Source organism: Mycteria americana, chromosome 1 (genome assembly GCF_035582795.1).
Source record: "Mycteria americana isolate JAX WOST 10 ecotype Jacksonville Zoo and Gardens chromosome 1, USCA_MyAme_1.0, whole genome shotgun sequence".
Taxonomy (NCBI): domain Eukaryota; kingdom Metazoa; phylum Chordata; class Aves; order Ciconiiformes; family Ciconiidae; genus Mycteria; species Mycteria americana.
Genome location: NC_134365.1, coordinates 77,151,931 through 77,179,927, shown reverse-complemented (window position 1 = coordinate 77,179,927; position 27,997 = coordinate 77,151,931). Strand labels below are relative to the sequence as shown.

At 44.3% G+C, this 27,997-nt stretch overlaps 1 protein-coding gene across 1 annotated transcript; it reads left to right on the top strand.

Annotated features, from left to right (window-relative positions):
- Window positions 1-5,773: 5,773 nt before the first annotated feature.
- CYB5R3 (cytochrome b5 reductase 3) lies at window positions 5,774-27,193 on the top strand. Its single transcript, XM_075506978.1, has 9 exons — window positions 5,774-5,834; window positions 9,920-10,051; window positions 14,527-14,599; window positions 17,125-17,231; window positions 18,576-18,705; window positions 20,425-20,508; window positions 20,646-20,731; window positions 22,998-23,097; window positions 24,690-27,193. The coding sequence occupies exons 1-9, from the start codon at window positions 5,814-5,816 to the stop codon at window positions 24,860-24,862; spliced, it is 906 nt and encodes a 301-aa protein (XP_075363093.1). The 5' UTR covers window positions 5,774-5,813; the 3' UTR covers window positions 24,863-27,193.
- Window positions 27,194-27,997: the final 804 nt, after the last annotated feature.

The window sequence follows — 27,997 nt, the reverse complement described above, 5'->3', positions numbered from 1 at the left end:
CAGCTTTTGATTCCATTGTCTCACCAACTTTTTACACTGAGGTTAGTAAAACAGAATAGAAAGAGGAAGCAGAGTTATTGCAGTGCTGCATTTCACATAACTCCCTTTTACACAATGAATATATCCCATCCCCACTGCCCTTCGCATTAGAGAAGAATTAGTATGATTTTCTCTTACCCATTAGCCATGCCAGGAAGAAGTTCTTCTCTTAGCAAATACACTGAGCAGGGAAAATGCAACCTGAAGCTCAGAAATCCTTCTGGTAGTCCAAGGCACGGAGCTGTCTCCCTCTTATACTCCGCTTGCCCGCTGAGGACTGTCACTCAGACTGACAGGCAGCGCAGGAAGGCAAGGGAGAGGCAGGAGGTGCCAAACCCAACAAGAAGACTTGGATTGTAGGGACAGTACCACATCTCACGCCTCTCTCAGCGCAGTGTGCTCAGACCAGGAAGTCAGAGCCACCTCTACCAGGCTCCTGCTTTGCCGTATTGCTGCAGACAGTCAGCATGGCAGGGAACGCAGAAGGCGACAGCAGAGAGACGTGCGGCGACCGCTGCCTTCTCCCCCCCAGGTTTTCGGGTACGAACCTGAGCTCCATCGATGAAGTGCAGACATGAGTCACTGCATTGCTTCTGGAGTTACGTTGGAATATTTGTTAACAGATTTTAGATCTCTGCATGAATTTTGGGCCCAGAAATAAGCTCTTCAAGTCTGAAAGCCTTGACGGAGATGGACGGGCCATTCTAGTGTTGCTGTTCTGTATACAGTTATTATTTGACAATAGAAGGGGAGATGATAATAAATCAGGGATCAAAAAAATTATAGGTGGGGAAGAAAAATTTAAAAAAATGTGCTTCTCTATTTACAGCTGAAATTGCTAGTTGCAACTTTGTAAATATTAGGAGGCATTATAACCAGGAAATGTTTTACGAAGGCAGCACTTTGCACGCACCACTGGAAGCAAGCGGTGGCAGGTGCCAGTAAGTGCAGGTATCCCTTCCAGTGCCTGTCCTGGGAAGCATGCATCCATTATGTGGCTAAATTAACCTTCAGATAGTTTAAAGCTTATTTTAGTTTGACTGATACTTTTAAATAAATTTTCATAATAATTAATTCCTGAAAAACACAGCATTAGGTTTAAACTGTATATATGTATACACAGAAGCCAAAATGGTTTGATTTAGGCTACCAGTTATACAAATGGTTCTGCACCTCTGGTCCATGTACCCCTTCAAAGAATCATATTAGAGCCAAACAAAACTGCAGGTAATGAGGATGCCTGCCACATGGAATTGCATAGGGGGCAAGACATGCAGCTAGCTCACTTAAAGAGCGAAGTTTCCTTTTGACACTGGTAGGGGAAACTAATGTATCTCAAAATTGAATATTCTTAATTTTAATAGAATTTTTTCTTTACCTGTTTTTGTTACTATTTATTGCAGTTCAGGGTAAGCAAGATAAATGACAAAAATACAGTGCCTGTGTTTATGAGCTGAATGCAGGAAGTCTTTTCCTAGGTTTTCATTTAAAATACAAAAGCCAGTGGGCATATTCTGTCCATAACAAAGTTGCAACTCCTTTATTCACATTAGCAGAAAGAGCCCTGATGGGAACCCAGGAAATTTCCATTTACAAGCAGCAGCATCACTGGAGTCAGCAGATTTAAGTTAATCTTTGATAAAATTACAGGTCAGATCAGTAGCATCACTAGCGATTTCATAACCAAATGTGTACTTAAACCTGTTGTAAAATTTCTGTCCTATGATTTAGCTGTTGAGATAAGGATCCCGAAGAGTGTAAAAGGGTGCATTTGCCAACAGAAATGAAGTACTGGTCAAAGGCAAATGAGATCAGTGCAGAATCTGGGTCATTCCTCGGTCTAACGCAGGCAGTAAGAAAACCCGTGTCCAGACAGTGGCCTTGCTGACACCGTGGGTTGGCTTTCTCTACTGAAGAGACCAGGCAATGCTTTGTCAAACCCATTGCACAGGGCAGTGTATGTTTGTTGTGCAGGAGCTGAGGTCAGGTTCCCTCCTGCTCTCTGTTCCTCTTCTCTGGCACAAGGGAACGGGAGAGTATTTGGTGCTCGCCCACATGCGAACAGCATTTCCAAAGGAATGGGGCAATAGACTTGCAGAAGATGCTCTGCCTAACAAAACTGCCACCTCAAGCATCAGATGCTGACCTTTCCCAAGGTCAAGGAAACCCTGTGAATAAGACCTGTTTCTAAAGCATCTCTGTGCGTTTCTGGCATCAGTATTTTGCTTTTCTAACCGAGGTGGCCGATGGGTAAGTGTTGGTTTGTCGCCTCCAGTCAGGTGCCTAAACTTCCCTGAAGAAGGAAAGGGCTCATTCAGAGTTAATTTAAACCTCTTTGGTGGATCTAGAGAGGGTGAGCGAGAACACTGTGCTTTACAGGCTTCCAAAACAGCCAGGGCTCACACATGCACGAAGGACACATTTGCACTGGAGAGGCTCACTCAGGGAGGCTGAGTAAAAGCTGGCAGCTAGAACAAACACCGTGCAGATCTACAGCAGGCTCAGTCCTTTCCCCGGCGAGGCCAGAGCAGGCCTTTGGGTCACCTTTTGTGCATGGATATAGGGAAGAGGAAAATTTCTGAGAAACTGAGTTTGCTGGACATTCCTATGGGAGCTTTGGCTATTGCTGCCAAGTCTCCACAAGCTGACCAGCACTGAAAAGCAGTGGACATACGGCCTGGGCTGGTCAGTGGGAACCCAGCCAGGTCAGAGCTCACTGAGAGCAGGGAGCGGGGACTTTGAGGTCTGCACCCTTCCCTAAGCATTAATTCTCAAACTGGAGCCTCACTTGACAGCCTGTCTCCCACCAAGCTCCCTGGTCCCTGTGCCCAGCCTGTCTCTTAGTTATCTCCCCCGTTCCCTAAGCCTCAGCCTCTCAGTCCTGAAGTCCTGAAGTCCTTCTCTCTAGCCAATGGTGTTATAATCCCTCCAGTTACTCAGGAGTTTCTGTTGCAGCAGCTGCCCTCGGAGAGAAAAGTAAGAGGATTACACAGCCAGGCGTGTTTTTGTCATAGAAATGCTAGGAATAAATAACTCCATTCCTGCAGCTAAATGTCTTTCCCTAGACTTTGCAGTGATGTTACCTGCTTACCTTTAGGTTGGTCTGTTAACCTGCCTTTATTTACCAGTGCTAATTTTCAGGTTTGATAGGTAAACTATGGCTGACATTAATGTTCTCACAGCCAGACGAGCTGCCTGCACAGTCAGCAAACCCAGAGGCTGGGAGAAAGCAAGTGCTTGGGGACACAGGTGGCTCAGTACCCCTGTGTAAGCTGAGGGGCTAAGAGAAGAAATTTGTTATTGTTTTTTTAATCTTAATGTTAGGACTGTCAAGCATATGCTTCCCTTGATTTTGTGAGGAGAAACTGTGTCTAGGAATCATCAAGGCCTCTTTACTGCAAGTTAAGACGTATTAATTAAAGAGCTTTGAAGCGTTTCATGTTTAGCACAGTCACAAAGACGCATTTGCTTATTAGTCATTAATTTGTACACATCAATGTAAACCAAAATTTTAGGCAGTCTGCCTGAAACATCCTTTCTTGTTGCACAGCGCAGTTCTTGTGCCTTTCAGATAGGCGTCACCATTAATGAATCAGGCTGTTGGCCATCACCAGCCTAGATGAGATGGACTGGATTTACAGAAGGATTCAGAAGTGCCAGTGCAGGGCATCCTGGCACCCAGGCACCTTTCTCCTTACTCCGGGTTGTGTGCAGGTGCTGGCTCTGAACCAGTACAAGTGGGGGAAGTTAAGGCTTGAGAAGTTTATTTGGTATTGTGGTGGGTTGACCCTGGCAGGACACCAGGTGCCCACCAAAGCCGCTCTGTCACTCCCCTCCTCAGGTGGACAGGGGAGAGAAAATATAACGAAAGGCTCGTGGGTCAAGATAAGGGCAGGGAGATCCCTCAGCAATTACCATCACAGGCAGAACAGACTCAGCTCAGGGAAATTAGTTTAATTTATTGCCAATCAAATCAGAGTAGGGTAATGAGAAATAAAAAATAAATCTTAAAACACCTTCCCCCCACTCCTCCCTTCTTCCCGGGCTTAACTTTACTCCCTATTTTCTCTACCTCCTCCCCCCCAGCAGCGTAGCGGGATGGGAGTGGGGGTTGCCGTCAGTTCATTACTCGTTGTCTCTGTCGCTCCTTCCTTCGCAGGGGGAGGACTCCCCAGACTCTTCCCCTGCTCCAGCGTGGGGTCCCTCCCACAGGAGACAGTCCTCCACGAACTTCTCCAACATGAGTCCTTCCCCCCGGCTGCAGTTCTTCACAAACTGCTCCAGTGTGGGTCCCTTCCACTGACTGCAGTCCTTCAGGAACAGACTGCTCCAGCGTGGGTCCCTTCCATGGGGTCACAAGTCCTGCCAGCAAACCTGCTCCAGTGTGGGCTGCTCTCTCCATGGGTCCACAGGTCCTGCCAAGAGCCAGCTCCAGCGCGGGCTCTCCTCGGGGTCACAGCCTCCTTCGGGCTCATCCACCTGCTCCAGCGCGGAGTCCTCCGTGGGCTTCAGGTGGATATCTGCTCCACTGTGGACCTCCATGGGCTGCAGGGGGACAGCCTGCCTCACCATGGTCTTCACCATGGGCTGCAGGGGAATCTCTGCTTCAGTGGCTGGAGCACCTCCTCCCCTGCCTTCCCCACTGACCTTGGTGTCTGCAGAGCTGTTCCTCTCACATGTTCTCACTCCTCTCTCCAACTGCTGTTGCACAGCAGTTTTTTCCTCCTTCTTAAATACGTTATCCCAGAGGCACTACCACCATCACTGATGGGCTTAGCCTTGGCCAGCAGCGGGTCCATCTTGGAGCCGGCTGGCATTGGCTCTATTGGACATAGGGGAAGCTTCTAGCAGCTCCTTATAGAAGCCACCCCTGTAGCCCCCTGCTACCAAAACCTTGCCGCGCAGACCCCGTACAGATACTTAATAATGAATTGTGGTCTTGACATACAGAAGTCATCTTCTTCTTATCTCAAAAAGATAGTGCGGCTTTGATTACTGGTTAGAAAAGGAAGATACTGTCGTTTCATTACCTTTGCTTTCCCCCATCATTATTCATGCAGTTAATAAAGGGCAAAAGGGCGTTATGTATGTGGTGTGATAATACAGTAAGGGCAGGCTCACGAAGTGGTGGCACGAACAAAAATCACACTTGTGCGTGTTCTGTGTTGGCGGGGAGAGCCACGGACGGTAAACACGCAAGGGACAGCGGTGAAAGCATGACTACGGGACTTCATTTTTTGTGTCATTTCCACGCCTCCCGCTGCGATTTGTGCAGGCACCGGGAGGTACCGCCCTGCCAGCCCGCCTGCGGGCCGCCGCGTCCCGCGGCCATTTCGAGGAGCGTAGCCTCAGGGCGCCGGTACCCTACAGCGACCGGCCAGGGCGCACTAGCCGAAACAACGGGCCAGCGCCTCTCCCGCCCCGCTCCCCCCACCTCCGCAGTGGGAAGCGGGCCCCGCCGCGTCTGCACCGGGCGAGGGGCGCAGCGCCCGGGCCCCGACCTCCGGGCCGCCCCGGCCCCGGCTGCAGCGGCCGCCGCCCCGGGCGCCTCAGCGGGGAGCGACCGCCCCCTGGCGGCCGCGCCGCACCCCGCGGCCTCGGCGGGCGCCGGCCGGGTGGGACGGGCCGCGGGGCCGCGCAGGGAGCGGGGGGAACCAGCTGGCGGCCGCCAGGGGGCGGTAGCGGCTCGGCGCTGATTGGCGGGGCGCGGTGCGACGTCGTCGGGCGGGGCGGGGCGGGGCGGGCGGTGCTTTCGCTTCTGGCGGTGGGCAGCGATGGGGTCCCAGCTCAGCAGGGTGAGTGCGCGCTACCCCGGCGGCGGGTGGGGCGGGAAGCAGGCCGGAAGCAGGCCCCTGCGCCTCTCGGCAGCGGGCGGTTGTGGTGCCGGCTGCCGTGGCGCTGCGTTCTGCGCCCACCCCCGGCCCTGAGCGAGCCGAGGCTCCGAGTTCAGGCCCCGAGGCCTGGCCGCGGGCGAGGCTAGAGGCGCGGCGGCCCGCTGCGCCTCGGGCGGGACCGCTCCGCCCGTCCCAACGGTCCCGCGGTGAGACTGCCTCTGGATGCCTGAGCGGAGCGGAGGCCGTTGGGCGGTGTCACAGGGTGCCCGAGGTCCCTGCTGCCTCCCTTGCCGTGTGCCCATCATCCGGGAGGGAAAAGGGGGGTGCCGGTGTTGGAAGCCCCGTGTGCCCCCCCGCAGCCATGCGGTGGCTCTGGGGCCTTCTCGTGGCTGGCGTGGGCCGGGGCGTGTGTGCCAGCGTGGGCACCCACGGCTCTTGTGCGCGGCATAATGGTGCCTGTGTTGGCTGCCGTGGTGTGTGCGTTTTCCTTCCTTCCCCCGTTCCCTGAATAGTTTTTCAGTGTCGGTGCTGATGGCTTTAAAACCACCGGCCTGGCAGCTGCTCTTGTAGTCGAGAGCTCTTTCGGGATCATGTCTGCTGAGCGGTGGGTTTGCAGTGCTATTATCTGTAGCATGCATCATTACCCTCTTTCCGCAGCTGCCTGACACATCGTTTCTTTCCTCTGCTCAAACATTTCTGGCTCTGGGTTTGTGAGAGGAGCAGGATGGAGGTGGATGCAACAGATGCTAGTGTGGGTACAGCTGCTTATTAGGTTACTTGAACAGAAGAGGATGAGGCAGATACTAAAGCTGTGGAAGTGAAGACATGCCTGTCTTTTGATCCTCTCATCATTATCTAAAACATATAAGAAGAGTGTTTAATTAAGATCACTTAAAAATAGGATTTCAATGAGGAAGTGTGGGAAGGGGGGATTGGAGCTGAGGGTACAAGAATTTTCTTGCCAGAGAAGCATTTGGTTTGTGTATTTGTAGGGCAGTTTGGTGATGGAGCATCCTGCCATAAGCTTACATGTTTAACTGTGTTTTGCTCACCACGCCCTAGTGGAAGGGGCTGGCAATCTTGATGTTATGGCTTTTTTCTTTCCTGTGGCCTTTTTTGTTATCCTGCAGAGGTCTGTTTCCATTAATAAAAATTCCTGCTCAGCTACTTATTTTGTGATCTCTGTTGGCAAAGATTTGTGTAACTGGAAACCATGAGTCACCAGATCTTCATTCAGTGATTCCTGGCCTTATGGTCAGCCAGTCACTCCCTCTGCTGCTGCTGTAGATCTGATGCAGCTTCCATGGTTGCACTGCAGTTATCTTCATCAATATCTTGATATACCCTATGGTAAGAGTATATAGATCACTTTTAACCCTGAGAATGTATTTCTTAGCAAGGATAACTTTCTGTAATCATTCAGCCTTCAGTTCTTCCCCTTTTTTCTGCCCACCAGCTGATACCTTCTGAGTAAGGAACTAAAATAGCCGTCTGAATTAGTGGGTGTACTGTTTCTTTCCAGGCTAAATCCCATGAGGCTTTTGCACTAATTGACCATGAATAACAAATTGCCTTCCACAAGGCTAACACTGTGTTAAAAGTATTTGTCAAAATTAAACTGCATACTGTTCCAGTAGACTCACATCTGGTGCGTTGCTTCAAAAAATGATGATTATGCACAGTTGGGGAAAGTGTGTTAATCTCATTTATTGAACAGCTGTGATAGTTTTCACTTGACATCTGATGACCGAAAAATGATTTGCAAAGACGGGAGAAAACATTTATCTCTGCACACAGGTGGAGAAGCTGACTAGCAGAGATGATATTTTGAACTCCACTCTCCTCCTGCCTTCCTGATCATCTGTTACTGACATACATTAGTGTTGGAGTTGGGACTGAGCCCAAGTTTTTGAATTCCCATTTTCAACTGCAATTTTGCTAGACCACAGCTGCGCTTTTTTTGGTCCATTTTAGATAGCCACATCTGTAAATTAAACTAATTTATTTTAACATATTAATGCCTTATTTGAAACATCATCTGCTGCAGATTCAGCTTGCTATGTCCACCAGGTCTCATTCACCTGTTGCAATTCTCATTAGGGAGTTTATTTGCTGCTCTGTCACTTTCTTTAACAACTCCCCTCCGTCCCCCCCTTTTTTGTGACTCAGTAACAAATGTTCTTCCTAGAGCTTCAGTAATCTGGTGGATCTGCAGGAATTAAGGAATAACATTCCTGTAAACTTCAGCTTCTTCAGGAACAACATATATGGAGCTATTTCAGTATTTTCAAATAAAAGTGAAAAATGCAGTGTGTGTGTGTTTCTGTATGGCATGGTGTGCCTTCAAGCTGTACCCAGTGTTGATATATTTTAAACCAGTAGCACTTTAAGAAGAGAGGGTTTATGCTGTCCCTTTTTTTTAATTAATTTTACACTTGCCACAGTTTTAGTAATAATAATGTAGGACTTTTTTTTTTTTTAAATATAGCCTCCTGAGAACTGTCACACTCGTGGAAATGTCCTTCTAAAAGACTGGTCAGGTCCCTTTAAAATGAAAGTGCAAGCTAACTGGGCAGGGCTTTGAGCTCTTCCAAAAATTAGTTCCTTGTCTGCAATCTAAGCATTTAAGTATTTGTTTTGGTTTTGGTTTTGGTTTTTTTTTTTGCTATAGTCATGCTTTTTCCCCTCTCTTCTGTTAAAGCATTGAATAACAAATTACAGAGTTGGAGAGGATCAGTTTATTCTCCTGTTGTAAGTTAGGACCAAGTCTGCCTACCCAGGTGACTTTGTAGGCTGTTGTGCTTATCTAACTCACAAGAACAGGACTGTCCCTGGGAACAGGCACTAGAAACGAAGGCATGGGCCTCTAGCTGCACACAATCCTGGCAGTCTCTGTGCTTGTAGCCTGCAGGTGACCCATCTTTAGCCCTGTAGACCCACCCATTGGGGAGGAACAAATGTGGGGAATAATAAAAGGATAAAGGGATAAAAAGGGCTGACCCTGAGTAAACAGGCCTGCTCTGTACCCTTGTGTGGCTGTGTCCTGCAGCTGGTCAGCGCAGTCTGTCCCGTGTCCTCGTTAAACTCCATAGCTGCTTTCCTGGGGATGGGACGCTGTTCTGGACGCATGTGTCTGTGTGGAGGTGTAAGCGCTAGTGCCTGGAGCTAGATTGTGGGTCGGAGGCTCTGTGTGTCTGTGTTGCCAGCACCCTGCATGAGTGTGCGATGGCTAGCAAAGATCAAGATGGACTAGCCAGCAAGTAGGTGAGGTGGCCTGGGAGCCAGACGTGCGTGCATCTCTGAGGGTGAGACCACCAAAGGCACTGGCTGCTGGAGGGTCTGGCGGTCCTGGCCAGCTGCCAGAGAGAGAGACTGGGGTCTGTGGTTGAGTGTGAGACCCCGAACTACTCGGGGGTCCACAGTGCATGTGATGATTGTATGAAGGGGTCTGTGCAACAGCAGCTCATACATCCAGATGTCGGCAACTGGGGAGACTGGAGTCTGGGGACAGCTGCTGCGAAGACTAAGCCAGCTACTGGTGGATACTTATACACATGTGTGTATATGTATTTCCCACTAACGGACCTTCATCCTGATCGGTCAGGGAGGGGAACAGGATGCGGTCATCGGTGCTGTTTGTGTGACCATCTGTCTGTGTTGGTCAGTGTGGCCAGCCACGTGTGTATTTGGGCATGTGTTGTGTATGTGTGTCCGTGTGCATGCCTGCTGGACATAACATGCTCAGCCTCGCTAATGGTTGGACCTGGGGACATGGGGCGGTGTCATCCTCACTTCTGTCAAGCTGCTGGGTTTGGCAACCCTATGCCAGTATGCCAAGTGCCTCAACGTAGGAGTAATGTCAAGTATTCAGAAAGCAAACTGGCTGGTGTTTTCGTAGTACTTCCTCTTCCTGCTCATATTAATACAAAGAAACACATTTTTTTTTGGTGGTGAGATTGTCATGTCATGCTACCATATTCCTTCTCACCAAAGTAACTTTCTCTTGTTATGCACACGTGTCTAACACTCTGTCTGTGTTGCTGCAGTTGGGTCAGGTTGTGACATACCCAATATGGCTAATATACGTGACCATCCTGAGGCTTTTCAAGAATCCCCGTCCTGCGATTACTCTGAAGGATTCTGAAGTGAAGTATGCATTGAGGCTGATTGATAAGGAGGTAAGTGCATGTACAGCGCTGAGCATGACCTCTCCATGGATATTGTGAAATGCTTATAGCTTCTTAAATCTTGGGTAATGTTGCAGCAGGATGAATACTTGTATTTTAAGGAAAGGGCTTCTTTATAAATGCTCCTTTCCTAGTATAACTGAGTTCTGCAAGCAGCTTGTTTCCAAGCAAGTTAGAATGGAGAATGCTGCTTTAGAAATTACCAAACTCGTAGTTCCTGTCACGTGTGTCTCATGTTATGGCATACATCAGCAGAAATTCCTAAACTTTGCACTACTAGATTTGCTGAGACAGAAGTCATGCCTGTCAGGCAGAGCAGTTTTTTCATGGTCAGTAGCATTCAGCATAGTAGTTGTCAGAACTATGTTGATACTGATTCCTGTTATTGGGTTTATGTATTCTAATGTGTTACAGGAAGAAAGGTGTTTAAATGATGTAGTCCTGACAGCACCTGAGCTGTCTCAGCTTCTCTTTCTCTCTGTTAAAAGTAGAAGCTGTTCTGTACCTCCTGGGCTGCTCAACGGGGTTTTCCGGGGAAAGTCATGACCCTTTCAGGGGTGGATCTTGCTATCAGAAGTTCGTAACTCAACTTGTGGGAAGAGGATCAAAGCCAAGAAGGGTGAAAAGTCCAGATTTCCCTTGGATAAACTCACCATCAAAAGCATGAGATAGAAATCTTGGCTTTTCAGGTGTGAAGTCACACCTGAAGATATTTTTAGTGTTGACTTTTTAAGTCAATAAGCAAATCAGAAAGTTATTAGAAGAGTTTTGATGAAAAGGACTTTGGACTGGAACAGAGCTTTGTTTGAGATGCAGAGAGTGCACTGATAGCTTGGCTTTCATTTCTTCTGTCTGTCAAAGAAAACGATTACTGTCATTCCGAATCCTGCTTTCGTGGGAACTGAAAGCTTCCCTGTGGCTTGGGCTGAGCAGCATTACTGAATTTATTTCCCATGTGTACCGCAACAACGCTATTATTATATACTCCCCACTTTCTCATGAGATCTGTAGCACGTGGTTGCAGGTACTGTCTGGCTGACCTGCAGGAGGGGAGGGAAGCTTGAAGCACTGCACATGTTTCTGAGAATCAAGCTACTTGCAGGTTTCTGCTGTAGCAGTTTGTAACAGAAGAGAATTCACAGTTCACTTGATTTTTTTTTTTTTTTTTTTTTTTGCTAAACACTGAGTTTTTTTTTCTCTGTTGTTATTTTTTGTATGCTTTTTTTAATCTTGGGATGGAGGAACAACTCTTATATAACCATGTCAAATGCTGCTGCATGTGGTACCTTGATCAACTGAGAATATTTAACTGATGAATGTTTCTACTTTTTTGCCTAAATGGGAAATGTGTCCTGGAAACAGAAGTAAATTTTGAAAAAGAATAACTTGGTACAGTAAATGCTAGTAGCTTCTAACATCCTGCCAAAAATCTGGTGCAAACACTCTCATCTTTGGTACTAAACTTCTCAATGTTGCCATATCCACCTGTCTGGGAAAGATGAAATTAGACAGAGTCTTCCTGACATGCTTCAGTTTGTGTTCTACAAGCTTAAATTTGAAGTAGATGAGAACTTTAATCTAAAAACACCTGTCATTACACAAAAACATTTTAACTTGGGAAGAGAATTGTGGCTCTCAGCGTGGCTGTGGAGCCTACTCAAGACATCTGTGTGGTTGGCTAGAGCTTACCTTCCATTGCAAGAGGAATTTAAGTATGCTGGTTTTACCTTGTAGTGTTGCTCCTTTTGCTTGCCCAGCCTAGCTAAAGACCTTCATATTTTTAAAGTTTCTGCTGTTCCCATGTTGGTATTTATCATTCCCTTTTTGTGACTATGAAGCTGTTGGTACTTTCACCAGCAGAGCATCAAAATGATTTGTATTTAAAACAAGAAATGAACAAATGAACTCCCTGTTTTGGGAGTAGCTGGGGGTTGTAATTTTTAACCTGACGTATTTCAATTATATAGTTGAGAGTATGGCCTTGCAGAAACTTTTTGTAGTGGACTGTGGCCCAAGCAAAGGAGCAGGAAGCTTGACCAGGAAGGGAAATGGCAGGAACCGCTTAGACCGATTTCACAGCTAAAGAAAATGGACTGGTGCTTGCAACAGAAAACGGAGTCGCATGTACTGGGCTGCCATACAGCAATACATGTATGTGAAATTTCAGAAGGATTCCACAGTTACGTAGAAGCAGTTTTTAGGTGCCTGCAAACTGAAGTTTGAAAAGCGTTGGTCTAGAGAATGCCTAGTTTGACATATATGTATCTTTTAATGCAGCTTAGATTTTTGCATGTGAAACCTGGAAATCGAACGTACCTTTTTGTTGAGCTGTTGTGAGCAGAAGCCTTTCTTCCTCTACCCACTGTCTGCCTTTTACCCGCCAGCTGAAATGTTAACATCTGCCCAAATTGAGTATGCCATACTTCCGGTCTGTCAGAGAAAGAGATGTCACAGGGCTGCTTCCTAGTGTTTAGCATAGGAAAAAAACTGTCATCATATAGTTTGGTGTGCTAATTTAGTTTATGCCTTAAAAAAGCCCACCACCTCAGGGGTTTTTTTTTGTAATGGTAAGCATAATTCATTTGTTGCCTCTCAGTGCCTTCAGCAAAACACCAGCCTGCAAAAACTGTTCTCCAGCTTCGCATTTGTAGTTGCAAGTGTGGAAAACTCCTCAGCACCTGCAACTTGAGACAGAAATGCGTGCTGGTAGCTGGAGGCCAAGGGCTTCCAGGCGCTTAGGGCAATGCCAAATGATGGCATTGGGGAATGCAGCGGAGATGACCCCTAGCTGGAAATGGCTTCTGCATCCTGTTTCAAGGCTATCTTTAATCTAGTCTTGACTAACAACTTGTTGAATGGCATGCTCAGTGTCTTGGCCGTATAACAGAGACAAGGCGTAGGTATGCTGATCTAGGTACTGGGAATTTCTTCAGCCTTTTAGTGTTTCTTACAATTGTCTCTTGTGATGCACCAAAATACTTGTGTTCAGATACCTTCAGCTAAGCTATCTCGACTTTAATTGATGAGAAGATTAACTGGAAATTCAGAACTTTGTTCTTTCTACATGCTGTTAAAGACAGCATCTTAAAATAAAGGATTATTGGCAAAATCCAGCTTTGAAGTAGTGAAGCTGGTGCTGAAATTTTCATACAGAAACAGCAGCCGTCAGTGTGAGAGCAGCAGTGTGAAGTCCACATTGGCTGTCTTTCTAGTGGAATTTTCAATGGCAGTTACTGTTCCTGAACAGACATAGGTACAGAGAAGCCCTTTTTAGACTGAAGAAAGAAGTTCCCTTCTTTCTTTAGCATTTACCTTAAAATGATTTATTGTGAAGAAAACCTTAAAATGATTTATTTTGAAGAAAATTTCATCGGTGTGACCAGAACTCGTAAGTGAAGACTAGACGAACTGTGATGAGAGAGAAATCTGTCTCCATTGGTTACTTTAAAAACAAAAAACAAACCAAAAAAGGGTTACAATATTTTATAGGATGTTTATGAAATTTTCTTTAGAAGGGATATTGTGTCCCATAGGGCTTTAAAAAAACAGTCATCGGATGAGGCATTAGACTGTAGGCCGTTTCTATCTGTCTTTTTTTGCTGTCTTTTTCAATCCTATGAATGTGACCTGATTTTTAAGAGATAAAACTTACATAGTATAAGAAATAACATTTTGTTTACTCATTACCAAAATTTTATTCAAGGTAAGGTATGACTTTCCTAGTAAAAGATTAGAAGAATTATCCCAGCTGGACTGCATAAATTGTCATAATTTTATAATAAAGTTCTTATCTAAATAGAGTGCTCTTTTCAATTAAGGATTAATTCAGTTTTTATGGGGAAGATATTTTTAAGGCTCTTAGCATAGCAAAGGGGACCAGGTTGCTACTTCCTAATCTTCTTGATATCCACTAGTGTTTTCTGAAATCATCTTCTACACTGAAATGGTTAATTCATCTGCTTTTGAGACATCAAAATCAAAATTTTTTGGCCTTGAAGTCCTGCATATTTAAACTTTAAATGAGAATTGAATAACTGATTAATTTTTATCTTGTGGCCTTCTCACAGAAGGCAATGTAAATGTTCATACTATTTAGAAAGTTATCATTTAGTCTTAATGTGCATATGAGTATCTTATTAAGTTCTGCTATTCACACTTAAGTATACATCAAAACAGTATTTGCATTTGTCTATTTTATTTCTATTTTTACTTCTGTATTAATTCTAAGATCTTTTGAGATAAAGTTAATTTTTCAGGGAGTTTGAATGAAAAGTTGACCTCTGCAGGATTGCCCCGTTCAGAGGAGTTCGTATTTGCATTATGCAAAAATTTGAGTTAGGATGCTGCTCTCCCCCAAATATTTAATGCTGCAGGAAGCCAGACTAGCATGTTGGTTTTACAAGTGAAATCACAAACATTAAATCCCAATGACATAGCTGATTGTTCTTTTTATTTTCCTCTTTCAGGAAGTTAGTCATGACACAAGAAGATTTCGATTTGCTCTCCCTTCCATAGATCATGTTCTGGGTCTCCCTGTAGGTATGTTCTGTCTTTCCTTACTGAGAATCCAGTCTTTGTTAATTATACTATAAGAGATTTTCTGGGGATTTTTTTCCTACATTTTGAACTGTTGAATTTTAAATACTGTCCACATGGCTTGAGCTGGTGTTTAGAGCTCTGCCAGATTATCCTTATACTGTGAGTCATCTGCAGGGTCTGAAATCTTGTACTTACAGAGAGGGTACATCCAGCTTGTTTCTGTGAAGACAGTAGAAACAAACACTGGTCTTTACTTGGTTTTTTCCAGTCTCAACTTTCCAGTGTGTGTTATTCCCATGGTGCGTGGTCTCTGTGGTCCCTTTTCCATCCCCCGATGCAGCGCTCTCAGCTACTTCTCCTCTAGCACATGCAGTTTGCCAGAAGATCTGCTCACTTCTGACTTTGCAGCCAGTCTCATGGAACTTCTTAATCACCATGGGGTAGATGTTTCCTTAGGCCTTGCCATGTGGCGTGTTGCCTTCCATAATAGCATAGTGCTATTGTTTCCTACTGCTTTTATAAAGAGCATTTAATTGTGACTTGTGTTTAATAGGGACTTGGGCTTTAACAACCTGCTGCAGTGATCTGTGGATCAGCTGCTTTGTGGTAGTCCTCAGCACCTTTCCAGCATTACAGTCCATTGTGTTTAGGTTCCCTCTTGTTTGGGATATATTATTCTCTTGATCCTGTTAAGTTGCCATGCGGGCAAAGCTAGTTTCCCTCCCTTGCCCATAATGAACATTGAGGAGTGAGCTGTCTCACCTCTGTAACTGTTCTTGTCCTACATGCTAACAGAACGGAAGCCATCTGGGGTGAATTTGGCCTGCTGGATGCCACCGCTTCCTCCAGTGTTTTAGTAAGGTCAGGGCAAATCAGCCAGTTGTTTCAGCATAGCCCAAGAAGGCGTATGCCTGGCCCTGCATGGTCCCAGGAGCAGCATAGTCATGCTCCCAAAGGTGCTCTGCACAGGCTAATCTGTGGGTGACTGCACAAGTGGTTTACTGGGTGAGATGTGGGAAGCAAAGAGAGCTGAAAGCTGGCGAGGGTGGTAAAAGCAGCTGGGAGCAGCAGGCTTGGCAGCTGTGGGACAGATACTGGCGCGCACTCTGCATGTTTAGTCCAGCACCAGCATTTTGCTTTTACCACCAGCTGGAGTGTTACAGGAAAAAACACAATTCACTGTGAGGGAGAGTGGGATTGTGTATGGCCCCACGCAGAGGCTACCAGCTGCTATCCTGTCAGGGCGGGGTAAAGCTCTAACAGGTAAGAGCACAAGGCATGTTTTCCCTTTGGGAGGAGCACCTGTTTTGGATTTGTACCAATTTGTGTGAGACATACCCCAACAGCAGTCCCATCTGTCCAGGTTCACAGTCTGCAGTGGTCACCATGGGTCTGTTCCTGGAGGAGGGGGTGGCGAGGCCACCCCTTGCCTGGAGGAGGAACTGGAGGCTGCAGCTCCCTTCAGGTCTTCCTTAGCAGGAAACGTGCGTGCTGCCAGATGTGTATAAGCTTTGCTGAGGGGGTTATTTGAATCACTCTTACATTATGTCCGTGTACAGCTTCACGTGAGTTATGGTTGCTCATTTCCCACGTCACCAGGTATCACATCTTCATTCACCCACTGGTTTGCCTCACTGGCCCTCTGGCTTGGCAAACCATCTCCCAGTAAAAATCCCTCTTTGTGTTCCCATAACAGGCAGAGGAGCTGCACCGTCTTAGGAGAGCTGCATTCATCTTAAGAGATAGTTTGTTCTGTTGACCTAGCAGTGATAAAACAACAAAAACCAAATCCCCCCCTAGGTATTCTTCACTTGAGTCTCTTCAGGATGTTGGAATTTTATAGGAAAACCTTTCAAAGGAGTTAATTCTAGGGTTTTTTTCATCAAAAACATAGACATTGAAAAAAGAAACTATTGTAGAGAGTTCGGTGAATGTGTGACAGATTGAAATGTGATCGCTACATTCAAATGTTAAGCTGGAGGAACAGCAGTGTTAGAAAAGTGCTTTATGTCTACGCAGCCTTAGCGATGGCAGCTAGTAGGCCTCCTGGTTGACATGAGTGATCTGTGGTCAACATAAGAAGAGTTATAAACTCAGTTGTAACTAAACTTTAACAGTTTATAACTAACATGTTAATAAAGAAGTGTGAACAGCAGTTGACAGTTTTCCCCTCCTGTGTCCTTTTTACTTGTCTGTACGGGAGAGATGTGATCACATCTTTTGCAAGATCTCACCTACAGTTAGAGCTTTGGTAAATGTAAATGCATGAAGCTATCGGAACAGATATGATTGACACTTAAAATTAGCAGCAGAGTTGTCTGCCCTTCCAGGTAGAATCTGTGCATGGTTAACAACTCTGGCAAGGTATTACAATGTCAGGAAGATGAGAGAGGAAAAAGTGGTGCCCCAAAACAAGGTAGTTAGGAGAACTTTGAGATTGCGTTTGCAGTCCATGCCAACTCAGTACGTCCACTGAAAGAAAAATCTTTTGAAAGCAAACTGCTTTTTTTCTTCCCTGCATACAGGACAGCATATCTACCTGTCTGCACGGGTTGATGGAGCTCTGGTTGTTAGACCTTACACTCCAGTTTCCAGCGATGATGACAAGGGCTTTGTGGATCTTGTTGTCAAGGTGAGAATGTCACGCTCTCTTACCAGGCTGGGCAACTTCTGAGCCCACCTTTACACTTGCAGTGCTATGTGAAGTCTGATGTGCTGGCTTCTGTTCAGGTATGTGCCACTGTGGACTTCCACTATTGTAACTAGTGATCTGCAATTACCTACAGTCCATGTGGCATTTTGCAAGCACTTCTTTAGTGAGTGTGTCTCATGAGATGCTGCATAATTTTCTGTATTTGCATACTGCAATTTTCCAAAATCTGTGCAGACGTGCAGATGTTCACACACTTTTTTAATCCTTCTGAAATAAGGAATTAACCTTGTCTGAACTGTCGGCTCCTTCTGAGCTAATGTAATATGGTCATGATGATCATTAAGAGCAGTGATCATTATCGTTACTGATCCAGACAGTGTGAATGAATGATTTAGATGGCAAGAATGTGATTCTGAGTCTTGTGATAATGTTCTTTTGTTTTGCCTCTTGGTAGCTAGACTAAGCAAATATATTTAAAGGTGACAGGAATTTAAAACCTGAATATCTGCACTGGATTTCCTCTTAGAATTTTACTCTTAAGTTTTTTTTCTTTTCTTCTTTACAACTAATAACACTTTATTCATTTATTGTGAAACTAGACGTGAATTTGCCTTTTACTGCCTACTTACCTTCATCAGCATGGCTTGGTACACTGAAGAGATGACAACGGAAAAATGTAAATCTTTGACTCAGATAGAAATGTTTCAGAAGACTCCTTCTTCCCAGCGTGGCTCTCCATGCATGCAGATGATGCTGTTCTTGTAAAAGTGTAGCTAGTCTCAGCTTAAACTCTTCCACACCCATGCGATTTAAACCAAAAAAACCAGCACAGTTCTAGCAATGTAAATGGCTGAATATTCAATTAGTTGGGATCCACTTTTTTTGCTACTCTAACTTTGAGGTGCAAACAGTTGGCATCCCAAGAAGAAGGTTTGGGTATATCCCTTTGCAACTGAGCTGTCAGGGATCTTTCTTAGTTTTTCTGTTTGAAATCACAGTGCCTTTTATTCTGCCTTTTTTTTTCTCTTTTGAACTTGGGTGTAAATCATGTTGATTATTTAGATATTTTCTGTGTTACAGAAACACAATGAAGAAATTGCCAGTCTGTGTCCAATCTGATCAAAATTGGGGCAAGAGTGGCATTTTAATCTTTTTCAGAAAACTCAGTGCTTCTCTTTTATTGTCAGTCAAATCTGCATTGATAGTATTTTTTTATGTAGTAATTGTGTTCTTTGCAGGAGGAGTATGGGTACCTAAATATTTGAAGGGCAAACGCTCATCTTCGAGTTGTGAGATTAATGGCTTCATTGTTATTTTTAACAGATCTACTTTAGAGGTGTCCATCCGAAGTTTCCTGATGGAGGGAAGATGTCTCAATACTTAGACAGCCTGAAAATAGGGGATACTGTTGACTTCAGAGGACCAAGTGGCCTACTTGTCTACAAAGGAAAAGGCAAGGCTGACTTGGAGATATAATTTATCCAGAATAAACAATACAGAAAAAACATTATAAAGTAGTAGTAATAGTGGTCACAGTTTTTTCCAGCTGGGTTCAAGTCTTCATAGAATCGTAGAATAGTTTGGGTTGGAAGGGACCTTTAAAGGTCATCTAGTTCAACCACCCTGCAATGAGCAGGGACATCTTCAACTAGATCAGGTTGCTCAGAGCCCTGTCCAGCCTGGCCTTGAATGTTTCCAGGGGTGGGGCATCTACCACCTCTCTGGGCAACCTGTTCCAGTGTTTCACCACCCTCATTGTAAAAAATTTCTTCCTTACATCTAGTCTAAATCTCCCCTTTTAGTTTAAAACCATTATCCCTTGTCCTATCGCCACAGGCCCTCCTAAAAAGTTTGTCCCCATCTTTCTTATAAGCTCCCTTTATGTACTGAAAGGCCACGATAAGGTCTCCCTGGAGCCTTCTCCTCTCCAGGCTGAACAATCCCAACTGTCTCAGCCTTTCTCCATAGGAGAGGTGTTCTAACCCCCGATCGTTTTCATGGCCCTCCTCTGGACCCGCTCCAACAGGTCCATGTCTTTCCCATGCTGAGGGCTGCAGAGCTGGATGCAGTACTGCAGGTGGGGTCTCACCTGCAGAGCAGAGTAGAGGGGCAGAATCTCTGTGGCTACATTTTGATTACACATACTGCATGAACTGAACCTTGGCTATTGCCTCTATTTATTATTCGGGCTGGTACTCTCAATATACTCACCCTCTCCCACTAGACACGGGGATTCCTTTCTGTTGTTAGCATCTCTGCACAAAAAAAATTGCTAGTGTCTTAATTAAGTCAACGGCCATGCTGAGAGGGATTGTTATATGACTGTAGAAGTGCTTGTTATTGATACTGTTCTCAAAGAAGGGAATTTTCTCCCTGCTTATATGGACAGAGTTTATACACTGATAAAAACCACGTGGTATTTGTGCTGTCCAATGCTAATTTCCCAAGTGAAAATGAACTTTATCAGTAGGAAGTACTTTTATGCCAATATAAAATATCTCACTTTGGCATAGTGCAGCCACAAATGTGTCACAAAAACCTTCTGGCAGTTTTGTGAGCAGCAGAACTCAGACACGTGGTTTTCCAGAGCTTTGTATGTTGTGTTCATGTTATTCTGGATGAATAGAGGTGTGAATACAACAAATACAACATTTTGGGCAATTTCAAACTCTCTGTCAGATTTGGCTGAAACTGGCAAATCAGCTCAAAAAGAGGAGATAAATATACAAAAAAATACACCCTGCATATTTCAGGTTTTCCCTTAAAATAATCTTCATGGGCTAAATAAACTGTCTGAGCAAATTAATTCCTCTGTGTAGACTGTTTCCAGAATGTGGGCTTCTGAATATCACTGGGGGTATGGGATGTGAGCAAATAGAAATACAGGTAGTGATGGCTTGATGCTATGACTACTGACTAGGAGTCAAGTAATAACCCATGTCAGTGTCTGATGTTATCACGTACCTTACAATCTCTAATCATCTTTCAGGATTTGTTTTACTTTGTGACATCTTCACCTTTGTCTGTTTCCTGCTCCTGCTTTATGGAGGGGGAAGGGTGACAAGGCTGAAAAAAAGTCAATTAGCTGAACGTGCTGGGGAGGGATCACAGGCGCTGTTTCCTGCTTTCTTCAATGTTTTCCATCTCTCTCTCTCTCTCTCTCTCTTTTCAGGCAGTTTTGCTATTCGGCCTGAAAAGAAAGCTGAACCAGTTACTAAGAAAGTTAAATATGTGGGGATGATTGCAGGCGGGACTGGTATGTATATATAAAGATTCATGCTTGGTTTCTGACAGTTGGTAGATGTATTTGTTCATATGTTCGCTCATGCGCTCACTTGTGCTTTCTTTTGCTCCTTCGCATTCTCGCATCATTGACCTGCCTTTCTCTTTCAGGGATAACACCTATGCTGCAGATCATTCGAGCAATCATAAAAGACAAAGATGACCCTACTGTTTGTCAGCTGTTGTTTGCTAATCAGGTAATTCTGTCCTTTTTTTCTGTTTATAAAGTTTTATTTCACTAACAGAACTCCACTCAGCAAATGAAATTCTTGCCGAGAAAGCCTGGTACAGAAATACGAACCCTGAGGGGAGAATTGAACTGAACTGTTGAAAACTTCCCGTCTAAAAGCACCATAATGAATTGGGTTTTTAGTGTTACTACAGAAATGCCGCTTTCCTCCCAGCTAATGCTCGCTTTCCTGTGTCTCATTGCTCTGCTTCTAATCCAGTTTATAAAGGTTTTAAAACTCTGCATTCCTTTGTGCAAGTTGTTAATGTTTTGGGCAGACTTTCAGAGCTGGCTGTCTTAGTGGAAACATGAAAGAGGTGGACATCTGTCTCCTTCAGCAATTGTAACTCCCCAACTTCACAGCAGGGTTTGTGTGTGGAATCTTTCTGTTTGAGGACACCCTAGGTGAGGCTAAAATTAACAGCAGTCTCCAGCAGCTCCCTCACCTACAGAGCTGTGATTCTGCATAGCTGTCTCCTTTCATTTCCATTCCCCCTGTCAGTTCTTCATGCGTTTCTGTTGCTCTTTGAGGTGTATCATACTGCTGTGCTGGACAAAGGGAAGATCTCTCATCCATGGAATCCTTGCGATAGAGATTTCTTGGATGACCAGGCAACCCAAATGGTAGTGTGCTGCTGAACTGCAATGCCCCTTCTCTGCCTGATGTTCGTCTAGTGTTAATCCTTTTGCTTTTAAATTTCTCCATCATAATGAATATTTGTTTCTGGATTATGAGCCATTATTTGTGGTGAACCTCACTTCATGCCTGTGTTTTTTAGCTTCTTTAGGCTCTCCTCTCATTCCTCTTTCCTCTGATATTCAGTGTGTCCTCATTTCCTTTGCACCACATCTGACTTATTACCCAGAAGCTATGATCCAAGTGCCAACAGATGCCCCGTTCTGATGCTTTATTACAGTAAGACCTCCTTAAGAGCACTGCCGGTGCCCGCTGGTGCAGCTGCAGCAGCTGCTGAGCCCTGCTGATCCCTAGGAGTTGGCATAAAGTGCAGTCGGTATCAGGGCAGGAGGGCCAGGATTTGCTATGAGTAATTCAGAATGACTAACACAGGGCTAGAGCTGCTTTAGCATCCTAGAAAACCTACTGCTTCTCGCAGGGAGGAGTCAGGGAACAGTTGCCTGTGTATTAGCAACAGCCTGTGTAAACATCAATCCTTGGCTTTTAAAGAGTCCTTGTACCCAGTAACTGCACAAATATAAAGCAGCTGGTCAGTCAGGAAAGCCTGCAGACTAGATGTTTTTTAATATTTTAAAATATTTTAGAATATTTTTTTAATGTGTGTTTTGCTGATCTTCTGTTTTGGCCCTCCTAAAAGAGCTGTGTTGGATTACTGATGACAATGTACGTGGGCTCGTACTGTGCTTCTGACTAGCATGCTTTGAGTTGGTCAGACCCAGTAATAGCTTTTCTGGAACACATGCAACTGCAGATCCAGAAATAGGCACCTTCTCGGCATTAGTTTCTGGCACATTCCTCCTTAACCCCACAGTTACAGACATAGCGGTGTACTCGGTGCCAAATTATTAAGGCTGCAGAGGATGGTACCACTTTTAGTCTCTACCCTTTTCCCTGTTTCTCAAACTGCAGCTGCTCTTACGGGAATAAGGCTTTCTTTTGGCCTTCAGTGATGTTGCATCAGGGAGGAGCAGAACTTGATACTCTGGGTAACGTTTGTTGTTCCAATCAGAACTCTATACCCTTTTGGTTATTTGTTCCACATCCTGTTTAAAAACCAAGCAATCTCCGTATGGCAGTGCTGATGAAATCTGAAGCGGCTAAGGTGAAAAACCTGGCATTTTCCTGACTGAATGGCACAGTATGGAGGGGTAGGGAGATACTTGTGTGCAGTCATGGTTAGTTTTGTGATGAGAGTTGCTTTTGTAATAGGAGTGCTAAAAGAGGGCTTTACTCTTCTGATGCTACCACTAATTTCCTGAACAAGTGAAGGTTCTGTGTTTTGATACAGGTGTTGCTTTGTTTTATTTTTTTAGAGGGAAGGCATTGTATGGTCAGGGTTTGGGAAAGTTATGAACCTTTTTATTAGCTCTGCTACAGGATAGTCACGGAAATAACTTGTGTTTGCTCTCTTCCGCCTGTAAAATGGAGTTGAATAATCTGTTCCATCTCACAGGGCTGTAGAGTAGCTAATGCTCTGTGGTCATCTGAGGGCTGCACTCAAATGCAGAGTGTAATCATTGTTTTCCTTATCCTGCAGACGGAGAAGGATATCCTGTTACGTTCCGAGCTAGAGGAGATCCAGGTTCAGCATCCCGGTCGCTTTAAGTGTTGGTACACACTGGACAGAGCACCTGAAAGTAAGATCTAACATGCTACTTCCACTGAAGCTTAAGTTATGAGTATTAATGCATGTGTTTGATCGGAGACATTGTATGTCATGTGCATATTTCTGAGCTCTTTTCTTGCTTAATGAATCGTGGCTGAATGCATCCAGTAGCATCATTCCTCACATGGCAGTGTGCAGAAACTTAGATGTAATCAGGCAGTGTTTCCAAAGCTACAAAGCTCACCTCAGGTGAATGGTAGTGCAGTGTTCCTCCCATGACTACACCTGAATATTTACCATTATTTACTCTGGAAGGTGACCTTCCTTCCTCCTTCCCCACAGACATAATGTGTTATCGTATTGTCTCGTGTTTAGAGCATGCATTAAGGCAGCTGCAGTGGGAGTGTTAGAGGCACTGTATCTCATGGAGATGCAGCCAAGTGCAGACTCCTACCTAGCTGTCATTGTATGGCAGTTCATGGTAGCTGATCTTCTTCCTAGGCAATGGAATTGCCTTTGTATCAACAGTGTTTTTCAATGAAAATACTGTTCCAGCTTGGTGCAGTCCAGTTTTAAAGGTAATGTGAAATAGTTGGCTGGTCTAGGTGAGAGGATGAGCTAGCTGAATGTGCCTCCCTTAGCTGTGCAAGTTTGAGGAAGAAAAGGCTAAATAGTTACTGCTGTTGTGCAAAGGCTCAATAGTTTCCGTGTCATTCCTTGTCATCTTCCTTTCTTAGCATTCCTCGTCATGCCCACCCACATCAGGATAGATTCGCGCTCCTATTCAGTGGTAGTTTGGGGCAGAGAAGGAAAAGCCATATGCCTTCTCTTACCTTGTGACCAAGAATACACCTCCAGTAGGGTGGGGGGAAGGGTCTTGCTGTCCCCACGGTATGTTGCTGTCATGTCATCTTCTGCAATTAGTGTTCTCCTGGAATTTCTAATCACTGTTCCTTTTCTTTGATATTTGTGAACTGTGAACTGATCTTAGCAGTTGCAATAAAAGTTCTTCCTTAGACCCCCTCAACGCTGTTCTGCAGACTTTCACTACCATATGTGAAACTGGACCAAAACTGGAAATTTTTTTATAATCTGTGGGAGAAAAATGTGTCAGTCTTACTGTGCCCAAGGGTTTGGGTCAGCAGCTTTTTGCATCCAGGGCTGGGGATGTGATGGGTAAACCTGAATCCTAGTACTAACTGATTAGGACCGTAAGTGTTCCAGCTGGGAACAACTTCATCAGTTAGATTTCCCCTAGTGAACTTGTGAACAGTGGGGTAAGGAGGATGGATGTTGTTATTTCACAGTGCTGGAGCTGAGAAGATTCACATTCTTTTCACAGCTCTGCTTGAGATTTACTTGGGGCTTTTAGCAAGCTTTATTAAAAGTTAGCCCTTGTTTTCTCCGTACATCAGTTTTGCGTCTTAAAAGCAGAGGTGGCAGTTTTTCTATGTAGCATAACGGTGTTGAGGACACTAATGCAAGTGGAGTGTACAAATGCTACAGTCCAGAATGTTACTAAAAAAACCCCAAACACCCAGACTTCATTCTAAAGTGACTCGTATCTATCTTTTCCTCCTTTTTTTCCTCGTTCCTCTTCCCCTACTTTCATTTTTTTAACAGATTGGGAGTACAGCCAAGGATTTGTGAATGAAGAGATGATTAGAGACCACCTGCCCCCACCTCAAAATGATGTTCTGATCCTCATGTGTGGACCTCCTCCAATGATCCAGTATGCTTGCATTCCCAACCTGGACAAACTGGGCTACACCAAGGACATGAGGTTCTCCTTCTAAAGAAGACTGATAATTCAGTGATCTCGTGTAGAAGGGAAGAAAAAACATTTAATGGGGAACAGGACGAAGTTACAGAGATGGCTGATGCACAGTGCTGGGAAGCTACCTTTACATTAAAAATGCTTAATTTTTTCTGAATCTCTGGCAAGTAAGACACTTAAGCTCAGCTGTACTAAAACTGTACTGTATGTTGCACAGAAACAACTGCATTGTGGAAAGGTGATGTGATGCCTAGTGCTCAGCTATATTGTATATTCCATCTCAAGTGAGGACAGTGTAGCTGCTTAGGGCAGTAAACACTCATTTATACTTTTTCTTAGCACTGTAATCAAATGGCAGTAATATCTTACTTCCTAATACTGTGCATACCCAGTATTTTATTTGGTACGAAGTATGAAAATATATAGAATGTGCTGGGTTGTTCACCTTGCTTATGCCAAATTTTAATCCTTACAGAGCTTTTGCAGTATGAGGGCCAGGAGTGTTTGTCTTGTATGCGTGATCTTTGCAACATCAGAAGCTTAAAGATGCTTGTTGAGTTGAAGGATGACAATTAACCATTTACGACTGAAGTTGTTCAAGCTGCCTTGTAATCAAAGCAGAGAGGTAGACAGCAATACAAAATTTGTTTCCTTTGTATTTTGGAATAGCCTCTCTTAAATGCAAGCACTTTTCCAGCTGGTCACGGTTCTCATCCCTGGGCAATGAAAGAAACTAGAGAAAACAGGTGGCTTTGTGCACTGTTCTACAAATAGCTGGAATTTTTTGCTTGTATGTGTGTGGAATACTGAAAAAAATACTAACTTTTGTATTTATTTTTAAATAGTGGATGGTGCCATAGGAGTACAAAAGCAGTTGTTCTGCAGGTCCTGTGCAGTGAAACAAACGCTGGGGGAAAACTGGATCTAGTTTTAGTTTCTTGTTTCCCAGAGATGGATTTGGAACAAAGCGAGCTCAGGTTTCATTGCCAGGGTGGGTTTCGGCAGGTAGCCCAGTTTCGGATGCAGTATGCATACAGTCGGGGGACTCGCCTGTGTGTCGTGCTTAGGCAAAGTTCCAAAGGGTTTTGCTTGGTAAGGATGCATGGGAACAGCCTTAAGTCACCAAACTGACAGCAAAATTCAAATGTCTCACTGAATCTAAAACTGTTTCTTAGATGCTGTTTACCACAGCTCTGATTTTTTTTTTTTTAATATACTTTTTTTTTTACAGCAGCCTTTTGCCTAGTCTTTAGTAAACGTCAGGCATCTTGTGTGCTGAACCTTCTGCTTCTAAACAACAGAGATGCTGCTGAGATTAGAGCTGTCCTGCAAGGAATCTAGGAAACTAAAAATCTTGTTCTGGTGATGAAATCAGAGAGACCGAAAGGATTTTTAGTCATATATGAAGTAATGTGGATGCTAGTTAGCTACAAGTGTCAGTGTATAATACCACTTTTTTAAAGATTCAGGTAGGTATTTGAGGTTATAGCTTGCCATGTTTTCTTTTGTGCCTGTACAACAGATGGGTACTGTGCACTTAAAAGGTTAATTTCAGCATAAATTAAAAGGAGAAAAAGATACTACAGTTAAGGAACCTCAGATGGATAATACTGTTATTAATTTTATTAATTAGATGCCTCTGAAGTCTTGAATTTTTGATGTGTGCTTCTGGAACTTGTCCTTTAATACTATGCTCCAAAATTCAAATAATTCTCAAGTAAGTTTCAGTCCCTTTTTTAGGAGCAAAAAGCAGAAATATGAGAGAAATTATCTTGCTGCTGGTTTATATCACTGTGGGATACACATAGATTGTTTTCATTATTGTATTTAATGAAGTTTTCTTGTAAAAAATAATTCTAGCTCGTTACGCATCAACTATTCTGTATTACTTACTTACTCCGCTTATTCAGTTACTGGCTTTTTTCACATCTGTGTAAGAAATAAAGTATCTTGCAGGTGAATCACCTGTGTGTTACTGAGCACATCATCTTCAACCTCATAAGAGACAAACTATAATTGTAAAACACTCTATAAAGTGAAGGTTCAAAAAAACAAAGAAAGCCTGTTAGATTTGTTTACCCAAGTGTTTCTCTCTTGTTTGAGTTTGGTGGAAACTGCTGTATTTGGATGCTGAGTCAAGGAGTCAACTGTGTCTGTTTTTCTCCCTATCACTCCAATCTCCTCTTTTAACCTTTATTTTGTACATCTTCCTTGAACATGAGGCTCTTTTAATAAATAAAAAGAGGGATTTTATATAATCTACTGAAACGAAACTGTGTCGCGGTCCCTTTTGCTTGATGGTCCTGTACTGTAGCATTTAAACAAGTCAGTGATAAAAGTTGGTTTTACATGTTAGTGTTTTTCTTTCCTTTGAGCCAATTCATCTGTCTTTCTTACAGAAAATATGAGTATTCTTCTAGTTTTCTGACAGGATGTGCTGAGTACAACTAACCTCTGTGTTACAAAGCAGCTGGGGAAACATGAACCTCCTGCATGAAAGGCATTTTGTGGAAAGTTTCCTGAGAGAAACAGGATCGAAAGGGCTGCTGCTGCTTTGGCTTTACCAGAGGTGGGTCCCCTTCAACTTACCACTGTGCAAAGGCAAATATCCCCCCATGAAAAGCGAAGGCATGCTTGCACATGGCAGGGGTCTTTCTCTGGGTACTGCTCCTGTTGCAACAGAGGATCTGAGAGAAAGGAGGTAAGAAATGAGCTGTTCCTTAATCTCACTCCTGTAGCTGGGTCTTGAGTCTGCATTTCTCGTGGTGTCGCAGCAGTCCCACCTGATCTGTGCCAGTGTTAGCCCTCTCACAGCCACGGGGGCCAGAGCTCCAAGCAGGTCTTGGTTCTGGGCTCTGGGATGTGTGTGGTGAAGTGACCACTTGCCCTAAGCAAGTCCTAACCTGTCCTGGCTTCCCTGCTGCCTGTGTGACTGAGGGGTGCTCTGTCTGCTTTAATCTTTTAAGGCAATTTCAAGGCACAGGTAAGGAAATACACATTGCCTCAGGGGTTTAATAGTGTCCTCTGAAAGTTTCTGGTAAAAATAACTTGGTTTACAGACAGGAACCTCATATTGTTCCTGAGCTTTTTGCCTCTTGAGCCTGCCTATGTGAACAGGAAGAAAAGGAGCGTTGCTTGGGCAAAGCCAGTGCAG